This window comes from Charadrius vociferus, unplaced genomic scaffold (assembly GCF_000708025.1).
Source record: "Charadrius vociferus isolate BGI_N301 unplaced genomic scaffold, ASM70802v2 scaffold178, whole genome shotgun sequence".
NCBI lineage: Eukaryota > Metazoa > Chordata > Aves > Charadriiformes > Charadriidae > Charadrius > Charadrius vociferus.
Window position 1 is genome coordinate 2,279,352 of NW_009649717.1, and position 21,066 is coordinate 2,300,417.

The window sequence follows — 21,066 nt, forward strand, 5'->3', positions numbered from 1 at the left end:
AACTGTGTACTGTCTAATATTTTCTTTAATGACCAATTTGATAGAATAAGGCTGCAAATTACATTTGCAGACATGAGTTGCTACAAGTCTGCTGGAGGACAGGATGAGAATTCAAAATGAGTTTGAATAATTGGAGAAACAGTCTAAAAAGAATACAACTCGAAGTTTAAAGACAAGGCTCCGCAGTCCAACTACACAGAGGAGGAGAAACAACTGAGTAGATGCTGGTTCTTCAGAAAAGACTGAAATTTATATTGGCTCATACACTAATACTGTCATGCTGTTTTGAAATAAACAGATATCACATGGGGATGTGAAAAGTACTGGTCTGTAAAACAGGTCGTTTTCTACTTATTACTGGGAAGGCTTCAACTGCATTGCTGGGTCTGCTTTGAGGAAGACAGACAACTGAGGAGGAGAGGAACACACAAAAAAATCAGAGGTCTAGAAAACATGACTTACGGCACAAGTCAGAAAGAACTGGGTTATGAATTGCAAAGAATTGCAGGTCATGGTAATCCAAATCACTGGAAGTTGTTGCAAGGAGGAAATAAATAATCTGTTCTCTACGCAAACAATAAATATATAAGAAATGATAGAACGCAACTGCTGCAAAAAAGAACTGGATACTAGGCTGAACAGTGGGGAAAGACTGCTAACGATGGGGCTTCTAAGGTGCCAAAATATATTTGCCAAAGTTTTTAAGGGAACGTTGGACAAACATCAGTCGAGAATGGTTTTGATGTAGTTGAGCCTCCTTTGGAAAAAGAGAATAGATCAGGTGACCAAAGCTCCCACCCGCCCTGTTTCCTATGGTTCTGTAATCACAAAGTAAAATGCAATCCTTCAACCTAGGAAATGTCCAAACACCAGGAGTTGCCACTTGAGCTTCAAAGCCAGAGTGGGATCTGAAAGTGATGCCCGCTATTTGTATGCAAATGAATTCTCTCATCTCTTTTCTCCAGCCATCACACGTGGCTCCTCCCCTCACCCCCCAACTCCTCGCCTCCCCTCCACCTCCATCGCAGTAGGCTGGGCAAGTGCAAAACATGGCATCTTGCTGCAAGTACACCGCCCTCTCCCAGTAACCTCTACAGACCCTACTCAGCAACACAACTCCTGAGGCATAATGGCACGTCCCCAAGTGGTACCCCTGCTATTAGATCAGAGCCTCTACATATGCAAAAGCCAACCTTGCGATACAGATCACACCTGGGCTTCAAGGGCTCCCAAGGGGAGGGTTACATCCTCTCCCTCCTACCTCCCCACCTCCCCAAAGCAAGCCACATGCCAAGGAGAGAAAAATAAAAGCCCTTTAAGCTAGCCCAAGTGACTTTACACCTCCACAGTAAATTATGCTAATTAATGTGAACTCAAAATGGCTCAGGGCTATTCTAAAGGATACAACTATTTCAGACTCTCTGCTCTGTTCTGAATTATTCGTAAGCTTAGTCAGAAATTGTCCCCAGAAACATTTCTGCATCAGAAAAGGCCTGTGCACCAAAGTGAAGTACTGCCATGCTTCTACATTTTCAAAAGCAATTAATTTAGAAAGAAAAAACCCTACATTTGATCAAAGAGCATGGTGAAATATTTTTTGAATTTCAGGTTTTAATTTGAGAAGGAAAAAAGGACTTAACCTAAATGTAATCAAGCTGTTTTGTGAAGAATAAAAATAGTTTCCAGCAGATGTGTCCCAAGTAGGAATTTCATATCTTTGAGATTTAAATTCATCAAATTTGGTTTACATTGATCAATACATTTGAGATTTATTAGGGAGAAACTAAACAGACAATGAGACTGCATAGGTGTAATTTTTTTAAGAAGTCAGCTTAACACTTAAAAATTAAAGAATGTAAATAATGAATACTTCGGTAACGTATTTCTTCTGTTAAACCAAAAACATAAAGAGTTTTTCCATACTGTCCAGTTGGCCAGAGAATTGTCCTTGATAAAAAATATCAAACAAAACACTTATTTATCACGTATGCCGTGGCCCACCTGGCTTGTCAGCTTGAGTTAAGTACCACTCTAAAACATGAATATATGCAGCCAGAGATCAAGAGCTCAGTGCTTCCTAAAGTAATGAAACCAGACAAAGGAACCTAAATAAAATGTAACTGGTGGAGTAATGGGTACCCAATGGGATAGTATTCAGGGTAGCTTGATCATACTAGTCTGCTGAGTGATGTATATCAGGGGCAACAGGTACTATGAAAGGAGGAAAGAAATGCTCCTGTTTTAGATTATTTTTGTTGAAACTACTCTGGCATCATGCTTTGGTACAGTGCCATTGGATGCATGTTGCTGTTAAGTCATTTTAAGATGGGAAACAGAGATAATTAAATAAGAGGAAAAAAATAGGAAAGAAGTGTCAACTTTGAGAGTATCTAAAATTCCAACACAGAGTGCTCATTGAAAGCATGACTAAACTGTATTTTGACGTAAAAAATCATAAGCTTCAAATACAAAAAGACAGCAGACAAGTTAAATATCTAGCATCCCACAAATGGATGGAAGTTACAGTGGCAGTAACAGGGCTCAAAACCCAACAAGTCTGCTGGTGCTTTCTATTTCTGACAAAATCAGAACTAAGCAGAAACAGCTCTTTTTATTTGCCTTTTCAAAAAAAAAAAAAAATTGACTGAACAGAGATGCCTATAGAAAGCTATTTCTGGGAAAAATTAAACTCTCCAGATTACCATCTCTTTGAAGCAGAAACTGTCTTTTACTATACACATGTCTAGGCCTATGTATGGTGCCATGAGATTCCAATTCATAACAAAGGCTTCCAGGCATGCTATATCACAAAAAAAAAAAGCTACACAATGGCAACTAGTAAACATGGGAGCCATTGCATGTCCCTAAAAGTACAAGTTTAATAGGACTGCAAACAAAGAGACTTACCAGGTAGGTATTGTTTGATTTTTAACAGTAGTTAAAATAGTCTAGTATTAACTTCGAAAAATGTAAAATTTTAATATGTTAGAAATTTGCATTAGAGAATACAGTAAACAGATTGTAACAAAGTCTACCTACTCTAGCTAGATACTAGGGACAAAATCCCAGCATGAGATCTGTTAAGGTCATAAAGGAACCCATAGCCATAGCCAAGGTCTTGTTCCCAAAGCAGGCAAACCCAGCAAACACTCAACAAGAAGAACTTTTCAGGACAGGCCTAGGAACCTGCAAAGATAGGCTGCACTTGCAGGCCCTGAAAACACTGTAAGGAGACACTTACAAATGTTCATTGCTTCACACCGGTAAAATATTTAGGGGTTTCTGCTCAAAAGAGAATTGCTCTTAAGGATTTACAAGCTTGCTTGTCTGCCAAGCTCTTCAGTTCCTTTCACAGACTTTTTGGAGTTTCCAGGCTTCCAAGCTCTGCAAAAATAGTGCAGAGTTTGCATCTTCTTTAAATTGATAGATTGCAAAATATGTACAAAGTATTCACAGAGATTTTGTCCCTCAACCAAAGCCATATTTATTTAAAGATGCTCATAAAATTCTGCTAGCTACATCCCTGAAAAGCTCCCACCTCTTGAATCAGGCTGTTGGAGGGATAATGGGGATAATTTGCTCTCATTCTCTGCCTGAAGATTCTGTAACTGTGTGAGCTGAACTTCTGTATCTTGTGCAATTCTGGAATAGTTTTCACATTCAACGTGAAATAATTTGCAAGTTAAGTTCAGATATTCATTCTGATATTAATTAGTTGTGCTTCTTCAAAATAGTTCACGGGATGCAATTTCAGTCAAACCATCTCTTTTTTTTCATATTCAAATAACTTCAGTTGAGTGACAGATTAAGTATGGAACACACAACTTTACCAAACTGATTAATTTGGAAGATGTCAGATATTGTTTACATCATATGAAATCGTAGGCCAGTTATAACTGCAATATATGCCAGATATAACAACTTTTCTTGTCTTCCAGATGTCCCTTTTGTGCTCTGCTGACAGCAGGTATGTTTTTACTAGTATTTAAACAGGGTCAGAGAAGATCTCAAGTGTATGGCAGAAAACCTAACGAATAAACTGGTGAAGACAGCCAGAATATACTGCTTCTCACCCCTCCTCTTCAGGGCATTTTCTTTTTGGCTGAACAGGGCGAACAAGACCACTGTTTGGCTATGATGCGCCCCTCTGTTCACGTATGTAAGCTCTCACGAGCTGTCTCAAAAGGCTCTTACTCCTGTGAACTGGCTCACTCAGGATTTTTGTCTGCTGCCTTCTCTGCTTTGGGCATCAGGAATTAATTTTTTTTTGTGGAGTGAAACGGGCATAATAACAAGATCACCTTCTACCTTTCCTGTCATACAATACAGGCACAGCAGGGTTGAACAGTCATAGCGTTTCATTGTTTTCCATATGAAATTATGAGCTAAAAGAGAGAATCTTCATGAGCAAAAAGATCTGGGAATTCCTGGGGAACTGTGCAAAAAGGAAGAGATTAAATTCTTTGGGAAATGCCAGGTGAGCTTGGGTGTGGAGGGGTTAAAACTGAATTAGGCTGAGGCAGGGTTACTCTGACTTACTACTCTGGTTATACGGTATGAGCCCTGTTGCTTGCACTGGAACCAATTAACATGCCTAGTACGTGAGAGCGAAGATTAGGCACGCAGCACCCTACCAAAGTGTCAAATGAAGAAAGTTTTAAGCTTGCTTCTTTAATCCATCCCACGTGTCTGTCCTTCTTTCACCTAAGCATCCTGCTCAGGCCATTACACAACTCATTACAATGACCTCAGTCTAACTTAAAATACACTGTCTGTGTAACTCTACTGACAGCTAAGGTACTGCTGTGAGAACCGACAAGCATAAGTCTACAGTTGCATAGAATACAGTCTGCACTGGAGCGATGTACAGTCTTTTTTGTCTTAAACAATTCAAATGCAGCTATTTAATGAAATTGTCATGTCGAGGGAAAATTATTTACTCAGATGGAACAGGAAATATAAAAAATGAGTTGCCGTTTCTCACTCCCGGAGCCAGTCCTTCCCAATTGCATGACTGACAAGAAAAAAATGTATTTGTAACGTTGAGTATCCTTTAACTTTAAAAACTAGTTCTACTTGTGCTACAAAGCAAGCATTGTTTACCCTCAATTTATTAAACCAGAACTGATCAGAACTACAAAAAAAGAAACACCATACTTTGACATTAACATTACCTAAAACTTTGTCATGCAAAGCGTTCACTCAAGTCATTTTTAGGCAACATCCTTATAAAACAGGTTTTTCTGGTTTTGCTTACCTCTTGGGTTATCACCAATGATATTGGTTTTGCCATTCCAGTACCAGAGCAGCAATGTTGCATCACGCGATCCTGAGAGAATGTAACAATTTCCTCCAATATAGGACTCAGAACGAGCAAGACAGGTTACAACATCCCAGTGTCCAAATACTACTTGTATCAGTTTACCTGGAACACATAAAATTTATTGTTTTAAAATTACACTTTTCTTCTTTCTAAGACAAATTAAGTACATTATAAAGTATTTTAGAAATATTTTCTTTATTAAAAATAAGGTTCCCAAAAGAACTACAGTGGAGAGTAATATTTGTTTCTTGATTTGGTGGAAACTTATTTTAAAGTGCAGTAGTCCATACAAAACATATTTAACAGTCCATACAAAAAAATATTTACAGCCCATAAGTATTATATTCAATTATTTTATATTATTATATAATTATTATATAAATATTCAAAGGCAAATCATGCCAGAAGAGGTTTTTTTAATTTTATATGTTTACATTCATTTTGCATACAGGAAACATGATGGGATTCTCTTTTAAAGCAAATTTAAGGTAAGTTTACTGATGAAAGTAACAACAGAAATGCAAATCTGCTGATGATGTGGGAAATAGAATCAGAAGAAGCTAGGGAGCATTTAGGAGCGAGAAGAAATTGGTAGTGTGAGAGTATACAGGTGAATATAGCATATGTAGCTTTTGACCATCTCCTTAAACAGAGAAAAGGAGATTTAGATGAAAAATTACTTTTGTACCCAGGTTTTTCCATTGCCATTTCCATCACTTGCCAATTATTTCAACCAGCATCCTTCCCATTTAAGAATTTCTGCAATATTCAAAAAACCTCAGAAGACAGACCTGGAAAAAACTCTTACCTACTGCATATAGAACAAACGCTTGTACCGCCGAGACACAAATGTTAAAAAGAAAGGAAAGCCTAAAGAAAGGCAGTTAAAAATGTGCCATTCAAGAGTCTGTATAAACATGAATATGACTATTACCTTTTAACCTTAACTAAACAGGACGATATTTACAGAAAAATGCAAATGTGGATGCTCATGCTGAGTGGATTTGCACGTGGGAGAGGAATCACATGTAAGGTCACCCACAGTAGATCTCTGCCAGACCGCCCTGCCGGAGGCTGGCTCCTACACAGCAAACACGGCATGTGTCCTGCTGGTTTCTGGACCTGCCAGCAGCCTACGTGATCCTATGAAATCACAATGTAAGCACTAAAATCCATCTCACTGGATTTGCTGAAGCCTAGCAACTGCAGATCTTGGGACAAAAGATACGCACGCACATTTCTAATGTGCCTACTTGGCCCATCCTGGTAACGTGGGCCAGGTCAAATTCTGCATCCAACGACAGAAGGAAGTGTGATGTGTGATGCTATCAGTGTGTGGCCTCAGGTTCCTCAGCCCAAATGACCGCGCATCCATTTGTGCTTTGGGCTGGATAACGAATGAGGAAGAACAGAAGAGGAAAAGAGTGATGACTTTGGAAGGATTAACAACACAGACCAAAAAAAAGAAATAGGAAACACAAACTACTGTACCTGAAATAAAATGTTTTGAAAAGTGTTTAAAAATAATAACTAGTAACATGACAAGCCGTTACACAAATCAGTGTTGGGACCCAAATTAAGAACATCTTAATAAAATATTTTGGTTCATGACTTAAAAAGAATTAGTCAATCATATAATCTGGCTAGTAGGACACATTTCATAGCCCTCTTTCTATGCTATACAAAGGCATTGTATTCACACCCACTAAATAACACTAAAGGTAACAAAAGACTTAAGGGAGTGGTTCTGAGGAAAGAACAAAAATAATGTTAACAGCCTGATTTATAACAGAAAATCAAAAAGGTAATTGCATTAAAGTGGAGAAAACCAGAAAAAAACCCAAGAATGAGTATCTACAAAAATGGGAATTACTTACTTTATTACATGAAGAAAAAATAGAATAGCATGATGCAATTTAAAGGAAACCTGTATATCAGATTCAAAAATAAACACTGACAAACTTAGTTGGCAGGTATAATCCTCCAAGAGAAATTACAAAATTATGAAATGAAGTACTATCGCATGAGCCTTTTCTGACTGGAAGGGGCAAAACCCTGGAAGGTGCACTTACTAAACACATCTACCTTGTATCAGAGGGGAGAGTAACCCAGGGACCAAGGCTTTCGCTCATCTCTGTGAGTCTCTCTGCAATAGCGTTCCACAGTGGTGCCCTCTGCACACCAGGGCTTTAATTTGTGCCGCACGGTCACCTAACTGCCTCAGATTCTGACCAGTCAACAGATTTAGTCAGAAAAAGTTACTGAACTTCACAGCGAGGAGCAGTACAATATTCACAGACTACATAACCTCATTTCGGCAACATACAAAAACATCTTACTAAGTGTATGTTTTTCCCTGAAAATTCAAATTGTCAATTATATGGTTTGGATTTGAGAATAATCTAATTATGTAATATATTTTTCAGTTGTATAGATGTGAGTATTCAACTACCTGAGGTGATTTATACTTTTAGAACACAACTTTATGCTATAAACATTGCTGAATTATAAAGATCTCTCTTTCAACTATATTCTACGTTTATAGGTTCTGTTCTAGAAAACAAACATTTTTCAAGGCTATTTGTTTGACAGTTGTTCATGTAGTTGTACTGCCCTGTTAATTTTAGTTTGTTACTGTGCGGCTAAGGTTCAATCAATTCCATCAAAACAAGAAATAAGCTTTTGGTTTTTCATATTAGTAAAAAAAAATTAAATCATTAATCTTATAAGAGTTCCTCAACTTTTTTGTTTATTTCCTTTACGATGAGTTGTCCTCTTTATACAGTAATATCAAACTTTACCATATGCACTCAGATACCTCTTTTTGACAGAACAAATTTTCTAGTTAACGTTTTATATGACAGCTGTGCTACGAATAATTAAAAGAAAAATAAGTCTCAAGTCTCTGCACTACTGAATCTAAAATGCTGTCTAGAAATAATTCCCACTGCTGGAAGAAGGTTTTATTGTGCTTCTGCTACACTAGCTGTGCTGAGAACATATGATTTATGTTAAAAGTATTTCCTGTTAAAACAAACAAACAAACAAACCCAAAATCTAATAAGAAAAAGGTTCCATTTTTTTGTGTAAAAGTGCTAAGATATAATTGAATTCAACACTTGTGATGACTTCCCATTATGCATTAGTGATCACACCATCTTTTTCCCTTGCCGTTCTGCCAACTTCTGAGTATTTCATGACTACATTCTCATTTTAATTCAAAGCAAAATAAACCACATCTAAATTCACTTGATTTACGCTAGAGCTAGAGCTGCTATATTGACAAACAGGAGACACAAACGACAAATCTTCTGCAACTTTTTTGACACCTGTGTTTTGGTTTATACCATAATTAGCTATGGTAGTAATGAGATGCCTGGTGTATCTGGCTTACAGAGGAAATAATGAGATTTGTAGTTCAGATTGATACAGGACAAAGCTACCAAAATCATACAAGTTCCTTCCATAGGTGTAAAGTAAAATATATCCTTCAACATAAAAGAATTAGTTCTCTATTCATATAAATCAAGAACATTCACTGAATATTTATTACTGCTACCTAACTTTTCTGAAGATCTCCTTTAAATTCAGTTTTATGTAAATTTATTTTCATCAAAGAGAAAATTAAACTAAGAAGGGTCTAACAAGATGTCTGTATAATGAATTGTAGGCAGTCAATATGAAGTAAATGGAACTTCTCCTTTCTACTTAAGACTTTAAAATTGCAAAAATGACAGATATGCTAAAATATGCCATGAGATCTAGTCTTAACAGATTTTCATTACAGACCATCCTGTTTTGTTAAACATTTTGGTTTGCCAAGTGTGAAAAACACTATTAACTAATATATTTAAGAAATGATGACAAACATGTAGGATATTCCCTAGGGATTAATAACCTACTGGAAAGCTTGATGGCACACACACATTAACCACACCGGGTCATTAATCCCAAAGAAGTACCTTGCAGTGAGGTCGCTATTCCCATTATAAGATAATGAAAGGGAAAAAATCATACCTATTTTTTTCTGGGGCTCTGTGGCTTTTAAATTCCTGTAGCTCTTACACTGAAAGATTGTTTTCTATTTAGCATGACACATGCATGACTTCAACGGTTTGGATACATGCCAGCTGACAGACTAATTTAACTGCTGCCCATTATATCGATCAGTTTAGGTTATATGAAAGAATTCAGTGGCTCCAGATCAATTTTTCTATTATAGTATAGTTTTCAAAGGCTTTCATAAGTATTCTTTCACCAGATTTCAAAACTTCACTTCTGTTCTTATTCTGTGGTGCTTGCCTGTGTTTACTCCCAAAAATTTCTCTGGTGCTGAAAACCAACTGGAGTTAAATTCAAGTAAGCACTCTAAAAACAATTAATTGTTGCAAATTGTGTGCAAAGCTTCACAAAAACTCATTTACTTGTGGAAGCTACAGTGTAAGAACAGGCACACCTGTCATACAGATGTGAAGTGTGATGCTATGGCTAAACAAGAGCTCCTTCTCTTACATTTGCCATCATTCCATAAAAACGATGGCATACAATACACAGTAGCACTAGGTAAGAAAAGATTTGACAAATATCAATAGGAGAATAATACACACTCTACTTTCTTCCCCCGCCCCCCATTCTTTCTGTATCTGAAACAGTAGGTTGATGATGAACAGCAACATCTTCTAGGCTATTCCCATATTTTAAAAATACATTACCTGAGTCGGTAGAATAAACTCGGAAACTCTTGTCCCAGAAGCCACAGACCAAGATGTAACGATTATCAGAGGTGATGACAAAACACTGGGAATGTACCTGAATGCTTTGGTCTAAAAGGTCAGTGATTTGCCTCCTGTGCATACCTGTGTTGCTAGCTGAACAGAAAGACATGCAAATCAAGAAATTTTAGCATCCACGTGCACAGAACAAAAGCACATTTTAGAAACTTACAGTCACACCAAAACTATTCTTCACTGCTGTTACTTGTTTTTTGTGGCAGGGACATTTTCTTTCTACTTTTACTATAAAATTCTCATTACACTTCTGGGAACAATGCTAATTCCTTGTAGTATATATTCTAAAATAGAAGAAATCCCTTCTTCAAGTCAAATGCAACTGACAAATATAAATGAAAGATTGCAAAAAGGAATGATACATGAAAATGTAATAAGCTTCCTTCCCCCTTGCTTCTAGTGTAGGAAATAAAAAAAAAAGAAACAAATGAAGGGAATGTAATTATAAGACAGCACATATACATATATGCTATATAATGACTCAAATGCAGCAGACAACAGAACCGTGATTTCAAAATCATACACAAGTTGTATTTCATTGCAAGCATCGTAATTAAAAAAAAAGAATAACTGCAGTAAACATCACTACCATTTCACACTTTTTTGAGCATTGCACAAAAATTAACCAGCTTATCTCCACAATCTCCTTTAGGGTTGAGAGAAAATATTTACCCCACTTTGATCACCTGCTGTTTTATTTCCCCAGATAATCTTGCATTGTGCACCCACAGAATGGACAGGAATCAATTAACGAACACATTTTTCCTATTATATTTTGTCCTTATTAACTGAGGTGTGTGCATATATATATATATGGGTCCCTATAGATATACATCAAGAAAATTCTACACTGTAGGAAGAACTTTTAATGTGCTTTGTTCCCAAAGGAACCTGAATCCCACCCCAGGCAAGTAAGTCCTCCTGCACCTGGGTTTGTCTGCTGACCGCTCAGAGCACCATTACTTCCATTCCAGGTGGTCCCCCAAACCTGTCTCTGTCCTGGTCTTATGTTCTTCTTTACTCTGTTCTTAACTTTCCATTCTCACAGGCTAGCTAACCCCTAAGCCTTGGGCTTCTTCCATTTACTCTGTATCAAAGCCTTAATTCATTTATGCTTTCACTGTGTTTAAAATGTTGATACTGTCTTGTCCATACAGGTGGAAAATAGTTTAGCAAGGTATTGGCGCTTGCTCTGCAGGTAACGCATAACAACGCCTTGACCGCTGTTGGGACCACTTAAAGAGTAACAACAACACATTATAAATGGACAGAGAAGTGTTCTGTATGACAAAATAATGGCAAATAACTCCCCCTCAAAACATGCAAATAGACACATTCAGCGTGCATAAGACCTTCAAAAAAACTTCACCTCAAAAAGAGGTCTAGGATCTATGTCATGTCAGACATTGCTGGTTTACATCTTCCTGTGCAACTGGAAAATGAGGACAGCAGGAACCTCCCCTTATGACTAAGACAGCAACAAGATTCCTGCTATAACCATAAAAGTTTAATTTTGTGGTCCTCTTAGGTGCCATTCCTAGGTAAATGTGTCTAGCCATAATTAAAAACCTTTAATATTATCTACATAATTACTTGCTTGTACCCAATGATGCTACTTAACAGTGACAAAGAAATCCGTAAACCTTTTAAACTGTGTCCAATGTAATCACAAGGCTGATTTGAGTTCTATTGTATGAAGAGAATATTAAACTATTTTTCAGAACTGTAAACATTAACTTGAAAGGTGTTTATTCCAAACAAAAGTCAAAGTATTTTGCAAATTAAAGGCAAGCCTGAAAATGGAATTCTAATTTTAAAATTATGAAAATTGCAAATGAAAATAAAAAATTTATTTCCTTCCTAATATTCTTCACAATATGCAAAAAAATCATCAGACAGGCCCAATGAGATTTTGGGGTTTTGCTGTGATGTTTATTTATATTTTCAAGGTCTACTTGATAGCAAGTTTTCAAGCAGAATATACATTTCCTGCTCCATTTTTCTTAATCTATGTTTTTGGACAAAATCTGTTTCAGGAAGGAAAGGGGAGTTATAGCACATGTAGCACGTCCTCTTCATTATAAATTATAAGTATTGCATTATTCACATGGGAATTGATTTTAAAAACTTTGGAAAAACATTTTAATTTTTATCAGCTCTGTAAAATGGTTTAATATGTCCACGCTGCTCCTGATTTAATTATCACAGAGCTTACCCAGCAAAATGGCTACACAGCAACAGTCTCTATCTACAGACCGATACGAGGCAGTTCCTACTGTGATATGCGTATTAGTTTTGAAATTAGTTCTCACTGGCTGACAGACATGTCATTCTAACTTATCCAGGCAAGTTCATTTTTGCTGTGATTTTTCCATGCTTCTGTAACTGGCCACTTCACTTCTTTTTCACTTAAATGTCCTGAAATGGACAGTTTAAAAAACAGAGATAAGTTTGAAGTCTAATAGAATTGGAGTGGGAGGAGGAAATCCTGTCTTCTTTGGTCCAGTGAACTGTCCTACAACTAGTTTGTATTTTGGGGTTAGGTTGTTTGAGTTTTTCTTTTTGGATCACATTTAAGGTTCCATTGCCATCCTACAGGCTCCTGAATTACAGTCCAAGTACGCACTCCCCAAAGTTGGGTCTGTAATGAAAGAACTCACCAAACTCTAACCACGCTAATAGAAATAAACCTCTATAATAAAAAGTCATGAATTGAATCTATTACACTGAATCATTAAATAAAAGAGCGACATTTCTCCACCCCTTTTTAATAAAAGAAAAACATACACAAATTTAACTAGTGATGCTGATCAAAAGATGCAATACCCTTGAAAAATGAATACTAATACCTCAATACTAAAATGGAGTGGGCAATATATTTCAACTTTGAAACCGCTTTGCAATTACACATTAATCCCCTCAGCCTGAACAGCAGGTCTATGAAGAAAGGATTGATCTCCTTTAATGATGAAACCCTGGCACCATGGTTTTATTTTTCACAACACGGTGCAGTTAAGAACCCCACTGTTATTATGAAAATTTCCTCAGCAAAGGAGCTCCATCACATTACCAGTGCACCAATTCATCATAACGTGCCTCGCTCCTGCTCATCAACAAGTCTGAGTGATGAAAAGATCCAATATTATCCTGACAGTACTTCATGCACATTCTCAATCACACATTATTACAGCATCCATATTAATTTTCACTGACACGCGTCCTAGGCCTGTTCAAATTAGGCAAACCAACGAGGGGGAGTTGATGAAATACCAGCATAGCCACAGCTCATTGCATTCCAATTTGCATGCAAATGGTTTATCAGGAAAATTCCATTCCCAGCAACCAGCAAGTGAAAAACAACCGTAATCTACACTTCAGGGCCACCATACAGCGCTTAATGAATCGCAAAGAGAGAAGGAAGTGACAGACCTATGAGAGGATCGATTTCCACTGGCAGCTGGTAAGGCTGGTCTTGTACAGCACCTTGATGAGCTGGAATTCAGGAAAGAAGATTTTAAAACTCTGCATTTTTTTAATACATGAAGCCACACACATTTTATAAATCAAAGCTATGTCTCTTTTTTTTTTTTTTTAACCATTCAAGGTTCTTCTGCATCAACTGAATTAAAAAAAAATTCAGGTGCTTTGGCGGTTTGCTTATTAAACATTTATTTCAGATTAGTGCTATTCTGAATGTATGCCATCAGCAGCAGCTTCGGTCTTGAGCCATAAGCTCTAGCAGATGCTTTACTGGCAACCTCTCCTGTCGCAACAAAACAAAATTAAGTGGTAAAGAGCACTGAAAACAAAATGTGACAACCATCTGCTGACTGTAGCAAATACTATTTTCCTCTTTACTTTTTAAAGCACTGCTTTGAACAAGTGAAGCACAAAGGACATTTTTTTTAAAAAGTCACTTTATGATGCAGACAGGGAAATCTCATAGTCATCCAGTATTTAAGGATTCATCCATCACCAAAACCCATTTATTTGCAAGTTTGCATAGAAGTTAATATATAATTCTGCAGACCTACATTTCATCTGGGCACCAGGCACACCGGTGAAATGTTTACCTCCTGAATTTTCCTTCAGTGTTAAAAAAACCACCTTTTTCTTTCACTGCCTCACTAAAAACAAACAAGCAAGCAAGCAAACTCCCCCACCCCAAAGAGTCCACAGGGTATTCTTGGAAGCAGAACAAAAAGTAATGGCTGAATACTTACACCTGTGATTTTTCTAGCTACTCTCTACAGCTTTATAAAACTTAGTATCAATAGAAGGGTTTCATAAGTAACTGGCAAGTCAAAGATCTGCTGCAATGAAACACTAACACAGAACAAAACATGAAATCCACATGGCAAAATGGAGGCACCCTGTTAGATACCAGTGCCATCAGATGTCAGCAAAGCCACCAAACTCAGACACAAAAGCAGAAATGAGATTTTTAATTACACGTCAGTGACAACTGGTCACTTGGCAACTTAACTTTTTTATCATGATGCCTCATTAGTAAAGACAGTGCTAAGCCCACAGCAGGAGTTATGGAGTGGGAATGATACCTGCCCTCTAATCCTAGCAGATCCCATTTTGGTATAAAATTTGAAGGCAACAATAGTAAAGGCTAGTCTCAGGAGTTCATACCCAGATGTCCTATGAGTAGTACTCCATTAACAGCCTGCAGCTGATCAGTGTGCTCTCAAAGAAGTGTGGTGATGTGGGTTTTTGTTGGGTTTTGATTTTGTTTGGTTGGCTTTTGTCTTGAGCCTTAGGTTTTCCTGAGCTCTTTATAAAGGCAAGACAAGTGGAAAAAGGCCTCTAAATAAAAAAAACAGTGACTCAAAAGCACAGCTTACTGTTCTCCCTTTCAGACGTGAGGGGAAAACAAAAATCTGAAGGCTTTGTTCAACTCAAAACAGTTGATTACTACACTTAACAATTGGTTGCTTGCTCACAGATCATCAACCAGCAGACTTACAAGGAAATCAAAATCAGCTCCTACCACTTTAGAACCTCTTCTTTGCCCATGACTGTTGTATGTCCACACAGGCTAATTTTTAAAAGCCTTGAATATTATAGGCCCAAGGTCACACATCCAAGGTATGAGAGGATATTGCCACCCTCCTTTCAAACAAATGTCAACAGCCCTGTAAATAGTTCTTGCTCACAACTTGTTATCTAGACAAGCCTCCCTTCCCCCCTTCCTTCCCACTTTTCTTTTTAAGCATTTCTTGGATGGGTGAAATAATCCATAGATGTTTCTATTTGTACAATGTTGAGAGGTAATTTGTAAGAATTAGGAAAAAGTGTGGGAGTCATCTGGCTTTTTTCAAAATGTACTCAAGGACCACGGGTCCAGATTTCTTAGTAGGAATTTCAGTGATGTGAGTATTACTCTGGTGCAAATATCTTCTATTTAAGTTATTTGAGTAGAAGCTCTTTTCCCCCTTTCTTGAAAAGCCTTTGACCAGATTTACTGCATAGCACTGAAATAAACTACCTTTCATGGCTTGAGCCTGAGGCTGTCATAGTCAGGGAAAGGAGGATGAGTGCCTTTAAGATTAGAGAACATCAGAATTGAAAACAAAATGACTATATTCTAAAGTCCAACACATTTTTTAAAAGAAAATTCATTTGATTGGTTGCTATGCAAATGGATATGTTGTTTTCCTTTCATATTGACAAATACATAAGCACCTAATAACTTTGAGAGATTTAAGTTACGGAAGATACAGACTTCCCATATATTTTATCTTCTAATTCTCATTGAGTGACTTTAACATCAGAGTATGGTGTTCATAATCAACTAGAAAAAGATAGCAGAAAACATCTCAGGCAAGTCCTACATGCTTTAAAATTGGTATTTCACATGATAAGGTTCAGGCTTCTGTCTGACTGAAAAACAAAATCAAGAGGAAGAGTGTGACTTTATCACAATCAAATAGTGATATACTGGTTTTTGTCTTCTTGCATAGTGCCTGATGGCCTGGAAAGCAATATACCGTGGTTACAAGCCTTTTGTGTGCTACGCATCTTACTACACAATAGTTCAGATTACTTTTTTAAGGAGAAACTAAGACCACATGCGAAGAGCACACTGCGTCAATGAACTGGACTTGCTCTTCCCTCTTTAAATTTAGTTCTGCAGCAAATTTTGAAACAGACAACAGAAGTACTGCTTGATGGCAGTGGTTTCTTTGGCTACTTACTTTAATTTACTTACCAGGAAGATTATGCCACTTGTTTACAGCAAATAGCCTGTTTGCAGTAACTGTGATCACAGCAGGAGTGGCCAGACCAGGCTGGGTGTTGGCTGCTACATGAGTGACAGGGGAGTTGGATGGGAACTTTAGAACCATGATAACATCCTGTTGAGCTTGGTCTGTGAACATCAACGGACTCTGCAGGAGGAGATACTGTTGAGTGCACACAACAAGAACCCAAATACACGGGAAAAGAAAACACGGGGAGGAGAAAAGAAGACAGGACAAGAGAAGGAAGATTGGATTAAAACACACAAGATCCAATAGCAGCTGCAGTGAAAAGCAAATGCAGTAATAGTGGACAGGCTTGTGGAAACAACCATTTTAGGTAGAAAAACCTTCACATACACTGTTAATTTGAGGGCCTTGTTGAACACAGGGTGTCTGTATACCAACTTTGCTACAGATCACAGCAGACTAAACTAAAAGTTTCCAATCACCTATCTCTGCCAAAAGAATTCTCCTTCGTATCTGCAGGGATAGCATGTCAAGGAAAGCAATGCCAAACTAGGAGGGAACAACAACAACAAAAAAATAGTGAGCAAAAGAAATTCCTGCTCCCAGAGATTGTCTCAAGTTGCATTAAATTGGCAGACTGCAATTCTTTACAAGCCAGATGAGAACATGAAAGCACATTAAAATAAACAGATACACACATACACTAGATATATGTTCTGTATATATTCCTGGTGTACAAAAAAAAAGATTTATGAATGCAAAGTAGAAGACTTCACTGCAAATGTGTTTCAAAGGACAAACATAATTAAATGCAGTTGTAAAGAATATAAAGTGGACGTGATTACAGACACTATCCTGCGTTGTTTCTAGAAATACTAAAGGGAGGGAATCAATCCAGACTCTCATTTTCAATATAGTATTTTTAGGTTTTAGTTTATTAATTTATTAAGTTGAAAAGTTTAATAACTTTTTAATGAAGCTCTCTAACAGTACTGCAAACATCGAAACAAAATATTGAGGACCTGACAGCCGGTTATCAAACATAAGGAGGAAAAGCGAAACTTAATGGGTTTGTGATTGTGTGGTGTACCTAAAAAAGAGAATTCCATTGAGATGTAAAAATACAACCATCCTAGTCACTAGTAGCCATATTGCTCTAGCATTTGTAATTTTCTAATAACTGAATTAGAACACTAATGAAGTATTCTTGGCTATTTTCCACCCGCAATATTTCATTACATATATGTGTATGTAATTGCATACATTTAATGTATATTTATACAGAACTAATACAAAAATTAAATACATTTGCATTTTTATTATCACTCCTTTTTAAAAAGTTATTAAGAGTACTTAGAAGAACATATTGCTCTATGAATTCCTATTTACAGTCTTTGCATAAAGGTGTAAATAAAAGCAACTAATAAGCTACCCAGACACCCTTCTGAGCAAGTGGCTAAAAGCCAATCAATATTATGAGTTAATCCTCCCTGGATGCTCATTCAATTAAAGGTGTCAGTAATGCCTCATCTGATGTGGCCTCAATTAAATCCAGCTATCTGATGGTTGAAAACACAAGGGGATACAGCAACAGCAGCAAAACCAGACAAATAGGCAGCCTTCATGTGACTGCTAATTACTACACCTGGTGTATATTATGGCTTGCGCACTTAACACAGCACGTGGTAGCTTTCAATTTGGCTGTATTCATGCATACATGCACACACACACACACACAAAAACAGAAAACTCAGTAAATAATACAACTAGAAACAATTCAAAATTGTGACAGGAAAAACATCCTTACTGTATTTCAGCTCCAGGAATATTACTTTTAAAACCACTTAATATAGCGCTATTATAAAATCATGTATTAATAACCACACAACTGGTCAAAGTCAGTGGAGAACTAAGGGGCTTTTTTCTGTGTGTACCTTGGCCCCCAAAAAACCCAGGAGTTAGAAACAGTTAACTTCATAGAAGTTAACTTCTTCCATTACATACTAAATCTTTACTAACTCAGCATCATGAAAAATATTATGATAAAACCACACAAACTGCTTCCTGGCATCAAATTTATTTATATAACAATGGGTCTGACAAACACGTCAACAATCAACTTCTCAATTTCCTCCTCTTCCTGAAACAAATCCCTCTAAATTAGGGCAAGTGCCTAGTGCATGGCACCATGACAGACGGACACACACGTGGCGTGTAGCTGCATGATGAGAGCACTTGGGCTCCCCAACATCCCTGTTAACGGGGTTCTTCTGAGAGACCGAGCCCCGTGGGTTGCACACACAAGTCACTGCTGTGGTCTGCAGCCCTGGGACCCTACGTGGGAGGTGCGATGGGCCAGCAGATCACAAATCAGCACAATCAGCTCTGTCCATCCAGAACGTGGGATCCCAGAGCAGGAGCATGAGCTATCGAAGTGTAGCATGCACTGGCTGCAGAAAGGCTGCTGGGGACTTAAGACTCCTATATCACAAGGTTTGTAAGCAACTTTGGAAACATTTCAGATTTTTGTGCAATTTTTCTAAAACCTTTTGCACTTCAGATATGTTTTTAATCTAACAACCTTACTCTGCTTGAGTAGGACATACATCTTACAGAACATACAAGAAGAAAATGCCTTTTCTATATATTTCAGCGTAAAATATCCATCTTAACAATAAGAGAATGTAACCTTCTAAAAAACTGGTGAATTAGCAAACCATTTGGTCCACTTGTCAGGGTATCACTTAACATATTTAGTTCTGGATCTACGACAATACAAATGATATTTTAGACCCAAGGACTGCACACAATATGATATGGAAAGTAATCAGCAATAAAATAATAGTTTGTATAATAAAATTATATTAGACACAAGTAGAGGTAAAAGGGAAAGCATGTTAATGCTCACTGCCTGGATTTTATCACCCTAGCTTTACTGCAAAACACATTTAGTCACATTCTTTGCTATGTAAGTTTCAGCTCATGAATTCCTAGTAATCCCGGTTTTAGGGGAAAACCTATGCCTGGGGGAAAAGACAAGGAAGTTCCACCTCCTAAATCCATGCTTCTTGGGGAATCTGCCAAAGATTAACTAAATTGTCTCCATGATGACTGGCTCTCACCTGTACAGGTATGGTATTAACAAAATCAACTGATGAAGTGTTCTTAGATTACAGTGACAAAAAAGGTCTGTACTAGAAATCAATACAATCCTTTCAGCAATAAATAAAACAATAGTTAAGCACTGCATACACTCCCAGTCCTACAAAATCGTAACTCATCTGCTGCTTTTAATAACACAATTCCACGACCGCATAAAAGCAAAGCAAAGTGGCCGGTTCTGTAACTTTAAGATAGCAAAGGAAGTGCACAAAATGGCAGGTCACAAAGAGTTAACATGGTACTTACCACCTGCATGGCAGAACTTCTTGGAGGATGTGGTTCTATGAGCAGTTGGGAAGGGGTCTGTCCAAAACTTCGTATTTGAGCTTCAACAGCCTGGAAAAGGCACAGGCAGGTTTGCATGTTAAGAGGTGCTAATTACAGGCAATAGAACCATAACTGTCACCTGAAAATGTCATTCCACACTTCTGGCTTGTTTCATGTTGAAAATCAACCCCGTGTGTTCACTGTGGGGCTAAGTGCTTGGCACTGGTACTAAGAATGAGGTAATCATTTTAGTACTGTGGATGCTATTTCCATGAGAAACTCTGCAAAACCTCATCCTGCTCAATGATATTAAACAGAAACCAGCTATTATAATCAGAAACCCTCTTTATTGGCTCCATTATTCCTTTCTAACACTGGCTTATCCTGTTTGTACCACAACTCAGAAACAAAAGTTAATTTTTAAAAAGATTCTATAGGTATTAAGAGTGTTCTACTTTCTATTTAAACTCCATTGCTTAGTTTCACAGTAGTAACTACAATAAAAGTGACACAGAGCCTTTTTCTTATTTTCATTTTTGTTCAAAAAGAGCTTTAGGATGCATTAAACTACTGACAGCAAGACTAATATCGAATACAGCTAAAGGAGAATGTGAAGATATAATGCAACAATTTTTTTTTTTAAAGTTTCTCTGTATCTCCAGCAACATGCTTTATCACTTTCTTCATAGGGCATACATGAAAATACCCTTCCATGCTTAGTGATTTCTTAAAAACAATTATTCTGAAATGTGTGAACTTACACTTCTTGCCTAGGCACATCCAACTAGTTTTCCATGTTGCTATCTATTGATCCACTGGCTTAAAGATAAAATCAAGCAGCCAAAATTCAAAAAGTTATTTCTTGTCAGCCAGGCCCCTGCGCTATCCACAGAAATAGGCTAATACTACAGAAAATCTAAAATCATTCCTCTTAGATTAAATCTCTTTCACAGTGAGCTAAACTAAGTAAAATTACCTTGCATCTTCTATGAGCTAACAGATTGCATATGGGCTGATACTTCAGTCTCTGTGTTGCACTGTGAATCCTACATTCTAAAAAGTTTCTAGTGATGCTGAGTACCTAAAGTGAGGCATTAGCAAGTCCTACTTTCAAAAGAAGTCCTGAAAATCAGGCCCTACAAAAAAGTGTTTTAAATGGGACGCTTGAATGCTAAAACACAAAACCACGAACCACTTTTTAGCTATCAGAACACCCCATTTTTCTCTCAGAATTCTTCTGTTTCATGGTTCAACATACTTTGAGGCTCTTTACCCTTATATTTCCTGTTCTATCACCCATTAGAATTTT

The 21,066-nt window shown here is 37.3% G+C and overlaps 1 protein-coding gene across 1 annotated transcript in view; it reads right to left on the reverse strand.

Annotated features, from left to right (window-relative positions):
- The window catches only part of LRBA (LPS-responsive vesicle trafficking, beach and anchor containing), a 419,275-nt gene that overhangs the window by 22,808 nt on the left and 375,401 nt on the right, over window positions 1-21,066 (reverse strand). The window contains exons 49-54 of the mRNA XM_009890761.1: window positions 19,737-19,826; window positions 16,331-16,523; window positions 13,540-13,593; window positions 10,036-10,191; window positions 5,258-5,425; window positions 4,205-4,207 (exon numbers count right to left, since the gene is read on the reverse strand). Of these exons, the coding sequence (XP_009889063.1) occupies window positions 4,205-4,207; window positions 5,258-5,425; window positions 10,036-10,191; window positions 13,540-13,593; window positions 16,331-16,523; window positions 19,737-19,826 (664 nt within the window). The remainder of the gene's footprint in view (window positions 1-4,204; window positions 4,208-5,257; window positions 5,426-10,035; window positions 10,192-13,539; window positions 13,594-16,330; window positions 16,524-19,736; window positions 19,827-21,066) is intronic.